At 42.9% G+C, this 15554-nt stretch overlaps 1 protein-coding gene across 4 annotated transcripts in view; it reads left to right on the top strand.

The window, feature by feature from the left end:
- LOC105919238 (protein wntless homolog) overlaps positions 1–15554 on the top strand; it is a 49935-nt gene that overhangs the window by 23955 nt on the left and 10426 nt on the right. For all 4 annotated transcript variants that reach the window (XR_004931185.1, XR_004931186.1, XR_004931187.1 and 1 more), the window contains exons 6-9: positions 5061–5229; positions 6750–6847; positions 13739–13802; positions 14867–15010. Coding sequence is in view for 1 of the 4 variants with exons in the window: in XM_036137883.1 (XP_035993776.1) it covers positions 5061–5229; positions 6750–6847; positions 13739–13802; positions 14867–15010 (475 nt within the window). In the remaining 3 variants the exon portion in view is untranslated. The remainder of the gene's footprint in view (positions 1–5060; positions 5230–6749; positions 6848–13738; positions 13803–14866; positions 15011–15554) is intronic.

Raw genomic sequence — 15554 nt, 5'->3', positions numbered from 1 at the left:
TGTGGAGTCACGGACTATTCGTTGAGTCTGCAGTTCTTGTGACAAATTCATACATTTGCCACACTGCAAAATTAGCAGAGCAGAGGAATGGTATAGTAGCAAGTTTGATGAGGTAGTTGAGTGCCTGGTGCTCTCCACCCACTGCAGTCCTGAGGGACTGTGACGCTGCAAGTCCTCTTGACTGCCTGCTTGAAGCAGCTCAGTGGAGCAGCTCAGTGTTTCAGTTCGCTGCCACATATAAAACACTTAGAGGTACAGAGAAAGATCCAGCTTTATGCATACGTGTTCGCCGGACTTCCACAGACTCGAGTTCGCGCGAGTATGTGGGAAGCTTTAAGTAGCAGTCTGCAGGAATCACTTCTGGAGTCTTTCCAGACAAAGTGACAGCTATGGGATTACTGTCAATGTTTACACTTATTTCACTTTTTGTTGGTTCAAAACCTTGATTTATTCCTGAGCCAGTATACTTTATTTGTGCTGATCACATGACACAACCCTTTGTATTTTATTTGGAAAGGACTAGTGTTAGGGGAGAATATTAATATCTGTAATACATGTTTTTATAATCCACTATACGCCTGGTTTATAGCTCCTTTTACTCTGAGACTCAGAATAAAATCCAGCATTACCAGTTTCATTCAGAACTCATCTAATTAGTAAACAGCCCATCTGCATCTAAAGGCCCGTTTACACTACACTTTTTTTTTAACCGAGCCGAGACCAGTCCGAGCTTGGTAACCGAGATAACTCTGGTGTTTAAATGGTCAGCAGACTGAACTGGACCACGCTAGACATAACCGGACTACGGGAAGTGCAGACCTGTTCCTGAGTAGGTCTCGGACTGTTTTTTTTTTTTATCCCGGTTATCAGATAACGAAGAGTGCATGAGCAGACCGCGTCATCCCCTTACAGTCAGCTGACTGTCTGCGGGTTTTCCGGCGTGTCTGGCTGCACGTCCCGATTCACACTCCATTCAGACAAATTTCAGATATTCATAATAATACTAGCTTCCTTACCGTGCCGCACGATTTCCAGAGATTATTCTGCTTAGCAGTGTGATGAACAGCGTCTGTCGTTGTTTCCTGCGTCTGTAAGTCCTTATTCGTTTGTCTCATCCACGTCCCAAAAGCCGACTCTGTCTAACCATAACATCGTGAATGTTACGGGCGCCGCCATTTTGATTTGCTCAGTCCTGCCTTCAATCCCAGAGAGCAGCAGTACCGCAGATCGTCACTAGGAGGCGAGGAGCAACCAAGGAACCGGGATAGTGTGGTGTGTAAATGGTCGTCTCGGCTTGGTTAACTGATCCAAGCTCAGACTGGTTTCGGCTCGGTTTAACAAGGGTAGTGTAAATGGGGCTAATGTTAATGAGGAAATCGCCACAGTTTGCGAGGCTGAGGTGTTGCATGCCTGGCCAGGTGGTCAGGAGCACCACAGTGGACTTTACTTTGTGGCATTAGTGGCCTTAATTTGACCGCAGGCTGACAGGAAATGGGTTTGAGAGGGAAGAAGACATGCGTTAAAGGTCCACAGGTTGAGACTTGAAATCAGGATGGCCACGTTAAGGCCTCTGAACATGGGCAATGTTGTATTTTTACTTTAGAAATGGATTTTAATGCTATATAAGACAACTTCTGCTAACACTCAAATGTCTAAAACTCCTTATCCAGACATTGTAAATCCAAGTATTGGGCACATTTGCCTGGAACAGGATGTTTAAATGCTATGCTGATAAAAATATGAACGCATACATGGGATCCAGCGTTTGCGTAACCTCCTGCTGTGCTGGGACAGTGGATCAGTAAAAAGGCAGAAATCTGTGCCGCAGGAAGCACCCGATGAAGCGTAAAACATGTTACGAAATCTTCCAGCACTCAACAGAAGCATGCTGCACATCTTTGAGGACCAACACGCACGCACGCACACACATACCAGCTAAGCAGAAACCCCACACAGACAGAGCGACATGCTCACTCTCATCACACTTGTCCTTTCCAGCTCAGGGCTTTTAGTCCCAGATGACCAGCTAGCTCTCAAGAAGTGACTTGTCGTGCCCCATTTGTGGATGGTAGATTTTTTTTTTTTTTTTTTATGTTGTAAAAGCTTTACTAGAGGTTCCTGCCACGCTTACCCACCAAGGTGTCAGAATGGAAAACCACAGAATCCCTTTAAACTTGGGTGATGTGAGGAAATGTGTGTTTGGTTAAAAAGGCTCACTATAAAACTCATAAGCTACATACAAATAGGATTTTTATAGACATACCAACTCATAAACATACATGTGTATTATCATTGCACATACAGCTGGACCTCAGCTTTTTATTTTATTGAAGAGTTCTTTTTATGTTTTTTATTTTTTAGTAATTTGATTTGGAAAATGAAAAAGATTAATTAAACTGATATATATTCAAACTTTTATTTCCATTGTTATTGATGATTGTAACTTGGCTTATGAAAACCTCAAATGAAGTTCCTCAGAAAATTGCAATATTACATAATATTGTTATTATAATGTGCTATTTAAAAGAATCAACAGCTAGTCCCAGACCAGATCCCAAATTAGCTGCCTGATCACGGTCCTAGACTATTTCCCTGCAGAGAAGAGAAAAACCAGACACCAGGGTGTATGCATAATTTGTCTTTTTTATTAAAGGAATACCAGATAATTTATATCACTACATGTTTGCAAAATACCCCTCCCCCACCTAGGGGCGGTCCCTATGATCAGCTAACACTCTAGTCACAAAATAAAAAGCTTGTCTGCTCAGTAACAGAATCAAAGCCAGTGTGTCATTAAAGTCCATTGTAAATATCAACGCTCGGGTCACAGGAAGGTGTGAGTTGGGTTGGGTTGGGTTGGGGGGGGGGGGGGGTGTTGATTGGTAATTTTGTGGCAGTAACAGCACAGTGCCTTAAACAGACTTGTCTAAACATGATATATAGACAACTCCTGCTAACTTCTTTATTCGGCATGTCTTAATAAATAAAATTGCAATTAGAATGACATAAAACATTTTCCAATATCCCACATAAGACCAATACAATTATTTTAAATTCACAAATATGACCCTATTGAGACATACACTATATTGCCAAAGGTGACATCCCATTCCTAATCAATAGAGGTTCAATATGATGTCGGTCCAGCCTTTGCAGCTAGAACAGCTTCAACTCTTCTGGGAAGGCTGCCCACAAGTTTTAGGATTGTTTATGGGATTATTTTTACCATTGTTCCAGAAGAACATTTCTGAGGTGACATACTGATGTTGGATGAGAAGGCCTGCTAGTTTCTGCTCTAATTCATCCCATAGGTGTTCTATCAGGTTGAGGTCAGAACTCTGTGCAGACCATTCAATGTTCCACACCAAATTATCTTATCCGTGTCTCTGTGGACCTTGCTTTGTGCTCTGGTGCAGTCCTGATGGAGGAGGAAGGGACCATGTCCAAACTGTTCCCACAAAGTTGGGAGCGTGGAGTTGTCCAAAATGTCTTGGTCTGCTGAGGCATTCAGAGTTCCTCCACCAAACTTTACACTTGGCACAATGCAGTCAGATTAGTACTGTTCTCCTTTTAAGCACCAAACCCAGACTCATCCATAAGATCAGCAGATGGAGAAGAACGCTTCATCAACCCAGAGAACGCACCTCCACGGCTCTAGAGTCCAGTGGCACTGTGCTTTACATCACTGCATCTGACCTTTGCATTGCACTTGGTGATGTGTGGCTTGGATGCAGCTGCTGACCATGGAGACCCATTCCATGAAGCTCTGTGCTGTTCTTGAGCTATCTGAAGGCCACGTGCTTCAGCAGCCGCTGACCCCGCTCCGTCATTTTATGTGGCCTACAACTTCTGAGATCGCACAGGATCTCAAGCAGTTTGGATTCTGTTTCTCTCCAATCTTCCTTCAAACTCTGGAACCACGATTTTCAAATAAAATGCAAAACCTACTCTCAGGAGGCTTGGGAACTCCAGCAGCAGACTGAAGAGGCCTGCTCAGCCTACATGACTGTTTTCATCACTCAGACTGGCAGTGTTCAAAGAGGCGCTGATCTGGAGGAATACACATCATCTGTGCTGTCCTATATCTACCTTTGCACTGACGCTGTCCTAACCAGACAATCAGAATGTTTTCTAACCAGAAACCGTGGGTAGACGGCACAAGGCAGTCTCTGCTGAAGGCCCGGGAAAGACTGGCCTCCAGCAGGAATGGAAGTGAGCCCCTGGCACTTCATGTGGTCCTGACTCATCTGCAGCATCCCAACTTCAGCTCGGCCTTTAACATCATAATTTGAACATACCGGCCTTGAAGCTCCACAACCTGGGATCTGCACCGCTCTGCTTCTGGATCAGTGACTTCTTCACCAACAGCCCCCAGGTGATTAGGAAGGGGAAATGCACATCCGCCACACTGATCCTCAACACTGGAATGCCACAGGGGTGTTTCCTAAGCCCTCCTCTCTTCCCCCTCTTCACACACATGTGCTGTGCTATCCACCCCACAAACATGGTTGTGAAGTTTGTGGATAACACCTCTGTGATGGGTCTGGTATCAAAAGTTCAGGCATGTTAAGATTTAAGACTGACTGGCAGTCAGGGTGGTACAACCAGTTATTGGGTCTTGGGGCTATTACTTTTTCTGTCATGTTGTTTATTACTCTCCTTCAATAAATGAAATGACATGAAGTTTACATTTTGTGTTTACTCGGGTCATGGTTGTAAGATATTAAAATGAGTCTAAACTGAAACATTTTAGTTAAAGCATAAACTGAAAAAATCTGTAAGGAAGGGAAGAACTTTTTCACGTGCTTGGTCATAACAGCAAGAGAAGGCCAGTGCTCATTCATCAGGATGTCTAATGGTAGGTCTGGACTCCTCCTAAAATATGGGCATCATCAAGAGGGAAATCAGATGCTGGCAACCTCATTCTGTTGAATAGCTGAAATCTTATTGCCAAGGAGGAACAAAGATTCATCTTTAAAAAGAAATGGATTTAATTTCTTCTGTTAAACAAAAATTATTATTTTTTTTTTTTTCAATCATGCTTGTTTCTTTTCCCTTAGGGTCATCTTTGCTCTGGGCATCTCCATGACATTCATCAACATCCCAGTGGAGTGGTTCTCTGTCGGCTTTAACTGGACCTGGATGCTTCTTTTTGGAGATATCAGACAGGGTATTTTCTACTCCATGCTGCTGTCCTTCTGGATCATCTTCTGTGGTGAACATCTCATGGTACTGTATTTGTTGTATTCAACACTGTCCTGTCTGCTAAGAGATTGATTTGCTTAAAGATCTACCAATCATACTTTTGGCTGATGTCTTATCTTTGTTTTTGTTGAGCTTTAAGTTACTGATGACTTTAGTTGATTCAACCTTCTCTTCCAGGGCTATAACAAAAGATGTTGAAGAAGCATTTAGATGATTTTGTTTCTAGCGTCTGGTCCTTCCTAGTAATAGGGGCATAGGAAAAATCCTAGAATACAAGGAAGCAACCATGTAAAGCAACGTAAAATCTCCCTCTAAAGTTTCTTACCATCATATACCCACCAATAAGCATGAAGTATCTACCAAGTTATATTAGGATAAACTACAGCATGAAAGAGTACACAACCTACCAATATTGATAAGTTGGGTTAATTTACAGGCTGTGAGCTGCTAGTGACTCATTATTCAGTCAATTAACAGAGTAAGTGTTTAGAAGAGACTAGATGCATTTAAAAGGGTAGTCCTGGTTAAACTGCAGTTCTGCTAATAAACAACAAATGAACAAATATTTCTAAAACAGCATGTCAGAACTGAACAGTGACAAGCTAGCTGACAAATTGCACACAATTGGCCCAGTGATTAACATCGTTAATAATTTCCTGCCAGACCTGTTATACTTCGACTTAAAAGTACCAGAGATAAAACTTGGGGAACAACTTTGTCTGGTCAGGAACGCACATTTAAAAGCAGCCGAACCATTAATAACCACTTAGCTGTTTCCATGCTTTAACGCTCCATTCTTTTTCACAAGTCCTCTGAACCATACGTGAACCTTAGTTAATGGAATCTGATAACTAATATAATACCACATTATTTTAAATCAAATGGTAATCAAGTTGGGGATTGCAGTTTAGTCTTTATGTTGAAGCCTCTTTAACAGTTTTGATCAATATTGAAAACCACAGACCAAATTGAATGCAGACTTTAAATCTTACTTTGTTTCAGTCAGAAAGATGTCAGTCTCCATGTGTAGGAAATCCTTACCTTAAGTCAGGAATTTCCAAAAAAATGTCAAGCATGTTCCATAACAGAATTTAAAGCTTAAGACGGATAAAAATCAGCATCTGTCCTGCATTAAATTCAGCCTCTGTGTGACTTCACTTCGTTTGAATGTGTTTAAAACTTCAGACGATGTTTCTTTGTCACAATTCCAAACTCCCTGCTTTATCCAGGTTTCAGGACCAACAAGAGGGGCCCAGTAGAAACACTTGGGTTTATTTTTCATATATTCATTAGCTTTTTTTTCTCTTACACTATCCAACAGTGGTAACACTGTACTTTTTGCAGGGGTTGTTCACATGTAGCCTATTTGCAGTCACAACTGAGCTAAATGAGTTCTAAATTAACTAGCTCTTCATGGTCGTGTAGAACTGCTGACATTGTGATCATAAAAGCAGACATATTTTGGAGAACGACTTATCTCACCAATGTACTAGAGAGCAAAGCCCTCCTGTAATTGTCTTGTGTTTGTCTTGCTTCTCTCACAGGACCAGTCAGAGAGAAACCGGTTTTCAGTCTACTGGAAGCAAGTCGGACCAATTGTGTTTTGTTCTTCCTGCCTATTTATCTTCGACATGTGCGAGAGGTGGGGTACAAAGGCTTCACTTTGTTTTCTGGTTTTACATCACCACTCATTAATATTGCTTATGTGGAACATTGCAATTTTTTTTGTCTTTGTGTTTGTTTGCCTTGTGTTTTCCCATGAAAAAAAGAAAGATGGTTTGTACCAACAGACTTTGATTGTTGTCACTCTGTGAGATAGCCTGGCCAAAGTGGCTAAAGAAGGCAGTCAGGCAAAAGATGTCCAGTGCAGCAGGTGATTTATTCACAAAAAGTGGTGAAAAAGTATTTACAAAAAACCTCAGAAGAACTAAAAAGTTTAACATGGCTCAACAGATCAAAACTGAACATAAAGCAACCAAAATTACCGTCACGTGCACCCAGCTACACTGACCTGATTCTCTGCCCTCTCTCTCTCCTGAACCTTCTTCTTTTTGTTTAATGGCAGATTGCAAATTTAACTTTTAGGTGCATACCGCCACCTACTGTACCGGAGTATGTAGGTGGCGGTATGATGATTATTTATTTCTATCTATCTATCTCTCTATCTTTCTCTCTATCGCTCGCTCTCACTCCCAAAGGTTGCGTAGCAGCTTCAGTAGGGGGACCCAGACGTCCCTCTCCCAAGGCGTTCCCAGGCCAGCTGAGGGATACAGGGGTTGGACAATGAAACTGAAACACCCGGTTTTAGACCACAATAATTTATTAGTATGATGTAGGGCCTCTTTTTGTGGCCAATACAGTGTCAATTCGTCTTGGGAATGACGTATACAAGTCCTGCACAGTGGTCAGAGGGATTTTAAGCCATTCTTCTTGCAGGATAGTGGCCAGGTCACGACATGATGCTGGTGGAGGAAAATGTTTCCTGACTCGCTCCTCCAAAACACTCCAAAGTGGCTCAATAATATTTAGATCTGGTGACCGTGCAGGCTATGGGAGATGTTCAACTTCACTTTCATGTTCATCAAACCAATCTTTCACCAGTCTTGCTGTGTGTATTGGTGCATTGTCATCCTGATACACGGCACCTCCTTCAGGATACAATGTTTGAACCATTGGATGCACATGGTCCTCCAGAAGGGTTCGGTAGTCCTTGGCAGTGATGTGCCCATCTAGCACAAGTATGGGGTCAAGTGATGGTTTGGGCTGCCATATCATGGCATTCCAAACCATCACTGATCCACCCCCATGCTTCACTCTGGGCATGCAACAGTCTGGGTGGTACGCTTCTTTGGGGCTTCTCCACACTGTAACTCTCCCGGATGTGGGGAAAACAGTAAAGGTGGACTCATCAGAGAACAATACATGTTCCAAATTGTCCACAGCCCAAGATTTGCACTCCTTGCACGATTGAAACCAACGTTTGGCATTGGCACGAGTGACCAAAGGCTATAGCAGCCCGGCCGCAGATATTGAGGATGTGGAGCTCCCGACGGACAGTTTTGGTGGAAATGTGAGAGTTGAGGTGCACATTTAATTCTGCCGTGATTTGGGGAGCCGTGGTTTGATGTTTTTTGGATACAATCTGGGTTAGCACCCGAACATCCCTTTCAGACAGCTTCCTCTTACGTCCACAGTTAATCCTGTTGGATGTGGTTCGTCCTTCTTGGTGGTATGCTGACATTACCCTGGATATCGTGGCTCTTGATACATCACAAAGACTTGCTGTCTTGGTCACAGATGTGCCAGCAAGACATGCTCCAACAATTTGTCCTCTTTTGAACTCTGGTATGTCACCCATAATGTTGTGTGCATTGCAATATTTTGAGCAAAACTGTGCTCTTACCCTGCTAATTGGACTTTCACACTCTGCTCTTATTGGTTGAATGTGCAATTAATGAAGATTGGCCACCAGGCTGGTCCAATTTAACGAGCTTTGGCTGGTTCTTTCGGTCACGAGCCAAAGCTCATGACCATAGATAAGGGTAGGAACGTAGATCGACCGGTAAATCGAGAGCTTTGCCTTTTGGCTCAGCTCTCTCTTTACCACAACGGTCTGTACAGCACCCGCTTCACAGCAGATGCCGCACCAATCCGCCTGTCGATCTCCCACTCCATCTTCCCCTCATTCGTGAACAAGACCCCAAAATACTTAAACTCCTCCACTAGGGGTAGCACATCCTCCACAACAAGGAGGAGGCACTCTACCCTTTTCCAGTTCAAGACCATGGTCTCGGATTTGGAAGCACTGATTCTCATCCCGGCCGCTTCGCACTCGGCTGCGAACCGCTCTAGTGAGAGCTGTAGATCATGCCCTGATAAAGCTAATGGGACCATGTCATCCGCGAATAGCAGAGACGCAGTCCTAAGGCCACCAAAACGGATCCCCTCAACACCTTGGCTGCACCTAGAAATTCTGTCCATAAAAGTTATGAACAGAATCGGTGACAAAGGGCAACCTTGGCGGAGTCCAACTCTCACCGGAAACGAGTCCGACTTACTGCCCGCGATGCGGACCAGACTCTGACACTGGTCATACAGAGACCTGACAGCCCTTATTAAAGGGCCTGGTACTCCATACTCCTGGAGTACCCCCCACAGGACCCCTCGAGGGACACTGTCAAATGCCTTCTCCAGATCCACAAAGTACATGTAGACTGGTTGGGCAAACTCCCATGCCCCCTCCAGGATCCTGCTGAGGGTGTAGAGCTGATCCAGTGTTCCACGGCCAGGACAAAAACCACACTGCTCTTCCTGAATCCAAGATTTCCAGAACCCCGGAATAGACCTTACCAGGGAGGTTTAAGAGTGTGATTCCTCTATAATTGTAACACACCCTCCGGTCCCCCTTTTTAAATAGGGGGACCACCACCCCAGTCTGCCAATCCAGGGAAACTGCACCCGATGTCCACGTAAAGCTGCAGAGCCGCGTTAACCTACAAAGCCCCACAACATCCAGAGCCTTAGGGTACTCAGGGCGAATCTCATCCACCTCCGGGTCCTTGCCACCAAGGAGCTTTTTAACAACCTCGGCAACCTCAGCACCAGAGATGGGAGAACCTGACCCAGAGTCCTCAGGCTCTGCTTCTGCAATGGCAGAAGTGTTGGTGGGATTAAGGAGGTCTTCGAAGTATTCCACCCACTGAAGCACGACGTCCCGAGTCGAGGTCAGCAGCACACCACCCCCACTATAAACAGTGTTGGTACTGCACTGCTTCCCCCTCCTGAGACCCCGGATAGTGGACCAGAATCACTTCGAAGCCGTATGGAAGTCTTTCTCCAAAGCCTCTCCGAACTCTTCTCACGCCCAAGTTTTTGCCTCAGCGACCAGCTGAGCCGCCTGCCGCTTTGACTGCCGGTACATATCAGCTGCTTCCGGAGTCCCACAGGCCAATAAAGGCTGATAGGACTTCTTCTTCAGCTGGACAGCTTCCCTCACCGCTGGTGTACACCAGCACGTTCAAGAGGTTTGCCGCCGCAACATGCACCGACAACCTTGCGGCCACAGCTCCGACTAGCCGCCTCAACAATAGAGCCACGGAACATGGTCCATTCAGACTCAATGTCCCCCGCCTCCCTCGGGACGTATTCAAAGCTCTCCCGGAGGTGGGAGTTAAAGCTCTGTTTCACGGGGACTCTGCCAGACGTTCCTAGCAGACCCTCACAACACGTTTGGGCCTGCCAGGTCTGACCGGCTTCCTCCCCTACCATCGGAGCCAGCTCACCACCAGGTAGTGGTCAGTGGAGAGCTCCGCCCCAAGTGCCCAAGAGATGCGGCCGTAGGTCAGATGAAACAACAACAAAGTCGATTATTGAACTATGGCCTACAGTGTCCTGGTGCCAAGAGCACATGTGGACACCCTTATGCTTGAACATGGTGTTCGTGATGGACAATCCATGACGAGCACAGAAGTCCAACAACAGAACACCACTCGAGTTCAGAACAGGTGGGCCGTTCCTCCCAACCACGCCCCTCCAGGTCCCACTGTCATTGCCCACGTGAGTGTTGAAGTCCCCCAGCAAAACGAGGGAGTCCCCAGGAGGGGCAATCTCCAGTACCCCCTTCAAGGACTCCAAAAAGGGTGGGTAATCTGAACTGCTGTTTGGTGCATAATCACAAACAACAGTCAGAACCCGTCCCCCCACACGAATGCGGAGGGAGGCCACCGTCTCATTCACCGGGGTGAACCCCAACGTGCAGGCACCGAGATGAGGGGCAACAAGTATGCCTACTCCAGCTCGGCGCCTCTCACCATAGGCTACTCCAGAGTGGATAAATGTCCAACCCCTATAAACATAACCCCTATAAACATAACATTTTACCGGCCTGGTGGCCGGTAAAAGCCCGGCCACCAGGCGCTCGCCAACGTGCCCCACCTCCAGGCCTGGCTCCAGAGTGGGGCCCCGGTGACCCGCGTCCGGGCGAGGGAACACGATGTCCATTTGTCTAATTCATCATAAAGGGGGTTTTGGGCTGCTCTTTGTCTGGTCCCTCACCTAGGACCTTTCTGCCTTGGGTGACCCTACTAGGGGCATAAAGCCCCTGACAGCATAGCTCCTAGGATCATTGGGACACTCAAACCCCTCCACCACGGTAAGGTGGCAGCCCAGGGAGGGAGACATATATATCTTTTAAATCTTATAGTATAATCCTATATTCTTAAGATATTTAATAACAGCTTTCTGTATTTCCTTTATCCCCTCTCCTGTTGTTCCTATTAATCCTTTCAAATTCCATTCCCTTCCTGTTTGTCTTGTCTTTTGTTTTAATCTTATCCTTTCTTCATCATATTTCCTACAATATAATGAAATATGTTCTACATTTTCTATTACATTCTATACATTCATCTGTTTCACTTTTCTTTAATAAAAATGTTTTATTTAACCCAGTATGATCAAATCTTAGTCTTGTCAAAACAGTCTCCTCTCTTCAATTCTTTCTAATTACACCCTTGGCATTAATAGATTTCTGTAAACTATAATAATTTCTTCCATTTTTATCAATGTTCCATCTATCCTGCCATTTTTTTCTTAAATTTGTTTTTAAATTATTATCTTAGCTTCTCCTTTCCCATACGGTATGTTTATAATATTATCTGTTTTAATTGATTTTTTTAGCTATTTGGTCTGCTCTTTCATTTCCATTTATTCCTACATGGGCTGGAACCCAACAAAACTTTACATTTATATAAAGTTTTTGTATTCTGAATAAACTTTGAATTTCTAATAATAAATCTTCTTTTTCTGATTTCATATTTTGGATACTGTAAAGGGCTGCCAAAGAATCAACACAACTACTCTATCCGGTTTTACTTCCTCTATCCATTGTAGTCCTATAATTATTGCCATAATTTCTGCTGTGTATACTGACATCTGATCAGGTAATCTCCTCCCAATGCTTGCCTTCATCATTGGAATGTATATTCCTAAACCTACTTTTTCTTTTATGTCTTTAGATCCAGCTGTATCTAAATGGCTATAATATTTGGTTCTTATATAATGATTTGCAATTTGACCTTTGCTGCTGTCTACCCACTCTTTTTTAAATTCCATTATATTAAAATCTATCTCGATATTTGGAAGTAACCAAATAGGGATATTATTAATAGGTCTAGGTGAATTAAACCATATATTTCCTATTTTATATTCTTCTGATTTATCTTTTATTATCCATGCAAAACCTTTACCTTCAAAATAATTATATTCTCAACACTCCTTTATAACACTTTTTGCCATATTTTCATTTCCACATCCTTGTAAACAACACCAGTATGTAAGCATGAGCTGATCTGTTCTTAAATCTAAAGTCACTTCTGCTAACTCTATCTGCATTGCTTTAGTTGGTGTTGATCTTATTGCACCAGTACAAATTATCATTGCTTTATTAATTACTCTATTTTCATTAAATTTGTTTTAGCTGCTTCTCCATATATATAAAACCCATAGTATATTGTTCATCTCGTTAACGCCTTATAGATATGAACCAATGATTGTTTACTTTCTCCCCTGCTATTGCTCTCATGAGATTTATGATTTTCTTTCATTCTGTCTCTACTTTTTCTATGTGTATTCTCAATGTTCGTTTTTGATCTAGCCATATACCCAGATATTTAAAATGACTTACTGTCTCCATTTTGTGGCCATATAATTCCAAACTCTGTTCATCTATCTTTTTCTTTTTTGTACATATCATATGACAGGATTTACTTGTTATATGTTACCAGTTATACCAGTTATATGACCATTTTTCAATTTCTCCTATTGCCTCCTTGAGTCTATTTCTTACTGTCATGTAATCTTGTCCTCTTGTCCAAATGGCCCCGTCATCAGCATACAAAGCTGAACCAATCCTTCTAGCTAATTTCACCTTGTGCATTGTTTTCTTAGATATAGAAAAGGCTTATGATTCATTGAGGCGGGAAGGATTATTAATTAAATTAAATATGATGGGACTAAGAGGTAGATTTTATAACTGGGTTCTAAATTTTCTAACAGAAAGAAGAATTAGAGTTAAAGTGGGATCTGAAATCTCAGAATTAGATTAGCCATGTTTGTTACACAAATAAAATCAGGTTTAACTTCGGAATCTATTACATACTTTTTAAATTCTTGTCCATTTGCAATCAAACTTCTGGCATTCCATTGTAAAAAGTGGAGTACCGTCATAAGTTTAATTAATACTTTGAGACCCTCCATCATTATTGATACTTATAAATATCTTCAGCTTTAATGTTGTTGATGTCTAGAAACTCAATGGCAGCTTCTACAACTGTCTTGATGTCTTGATCACTTACATACGGCTTGATCCATACAGAAACTGAATGGATTTAAACCAAGATGTTATAGTAAATAATCAGTAGAAAGGCAAAACATAAACAAACCTGGGATAGTATATATATTTGCAAACTATATAAACAGACAAATTGTGTTCTCACCCACTTTATCACACACTCTGTATGTCTTTTTGTGTCACCAGAGGTGTCCAGCTAACGAATCCCTTCTACAGCATCTGGGCCTCAGATATCGGGACGGAGCTAGCTGTATCCTTTTTAAGCCCTGTTTAACTGTACCATGAGGATAGTCCAGTCATTCAGAGGATATGTGTGAATATTGTTCTTGCTCCTTGTATGAAGCAGTAGGCTGTTATCAACCTGCACTAGGAACTGGGTCAATCAAGATTGTTGTGATGAAAAATAACTGAGTGGCGCCACTTGTTTAAGCATTGCATAGGGATTCTATGTATTTATGTATATCTTGCTGTTTTTGCCGAACTTGCAGACAAGTTTTGTATTTTTTTTTCTTCTGTCAATCCCCATGATGTGAAGACATCTTGGGCTACGTTCACACTGCAGGTCTTAATGCTCAATTCCGATTGTTTTTTGTGAAATCAGATTTTTTTGCGTGGTCGTTCACATTTCCAAATATATGCGACTTGTAAGTGATCTCCTGTGTGAACTGAATGCGTTCAACCTAAGCGTCCCGCATGCGCACTCGAGGATGCGATGACGTCACACGTAGCAAGCGTCCTCAGTGTTTGCGGAAGTAAACATGGATTATAATGCTGCCGCGCATTTTGCGGTCATTCATTTATTTTCTAACCGGAACTTTCCCGCCATTGACTGCTCTCCTCATTGTAGTCCGCTATGGGTGTCGTATTTCTTCCCGCTTTTGCATAGCAGGACGCAGAATAATGACGTTTGTCCAGTATCAGGTCGTACAGGTCGGATAAATGCGACCCGGCCGTACAGACACAGGTCGAATTTGAAAAGATCAGATGCCTATCAGATTCAGGACCATATATCCAAGTGGCCTAGGTCACGTTTGAAAAAATCCGATCTGTGTTGTTCAGACTGTCATAAAAAGATCAGATACAGGTCGCATATGGGCAAAAAAATCGGAATTGCATCACTTCAGGCTGCAGTGTGAACGTAGCCTTGGAATCAATTGTTTCCTTTACTACTCTAGAATAATTGGTAACCCATGTTTTTGTCAGAAGGGCCAGTTTAAACATTAGGATTTCAATAAGAATATTTTATACAATGATTGTATACTGATACTCTTTTCTCGTATTGGCTTGTTACTTCCTTGACTAGTACTTCCTCAGATGTCATTCATAATTGTTGCAGTAATATGCGCCTGTCTGTACTTCCTCTTCCTGTGTTTCATGGTGTTTCAAGTCTTCCGTAACATCAGTGGTAAAAGGACTTCCCTGCTTGCCATGTCAAAGGCCAGACGCCTGCATTATGAGGTGTGTTTGCTTGGTTCCAGTTTATCCTTGTGTTATTGTTTAATAGATAGATACATACGTGCACTAAGTTTACTGTACCTTTTTAAACTATTTGGGGGAAAGCCAGATGATGTCATAGCTTTTTAGGCTTCTGGTCGGTTAATTCACAGCATCTGAGTTCAATAGGGGCACACCTGTGCATGTATCTTGGGAGAACACTTCAAACACTGCTTCCTCATATGTCATCATTCAAGTAATCCAAGAAATTGACTAAAATATTGGGGAGAGAATTGTGAACCTGAGACAGGAAGAAGCCGATACTCTAAAAGCAACATAAAAAGGCCGATTAGAGTCTGCAAATGCACCCAGGGCTAAAGACCTTGATTTTCAGGGAACTCTATTGTCTGAAGCTAAAATTTAAGTCTTCAGGCTATCGTAGGAAACTTGGGGGCAGGGCCTAAAAGATGTGTACCAGGAAGGTGATCTATAACTTGAACCAGGTACACCGGTTCTGTCAGGAGGAATGGGTCATAATTCCAGCAAACTGTTTTGAGAAGCTTTGGAA

The sequence above is a fragment of the Fundulus heteroclitus genome, chromosome 6 (genome assembly GCF_011125445.2).
Source record: "Fundulus heteroclitus isolate FHET01 chromosome 6, MU-UCD_Fhet_4.1, whole genome shotgun sequence".
NCBI lineage: Eukaryota > Metazoa > Chordata > Actinopteri > Cyprinodontiformes > Fundulidae > Fundulus > Fundulus heteroclitus.
The sequence above is the reverse complement of the archived record's forward strand: the minus strand, read 5'-3'. Positions and strand labels throughout refer to the sequence as shown.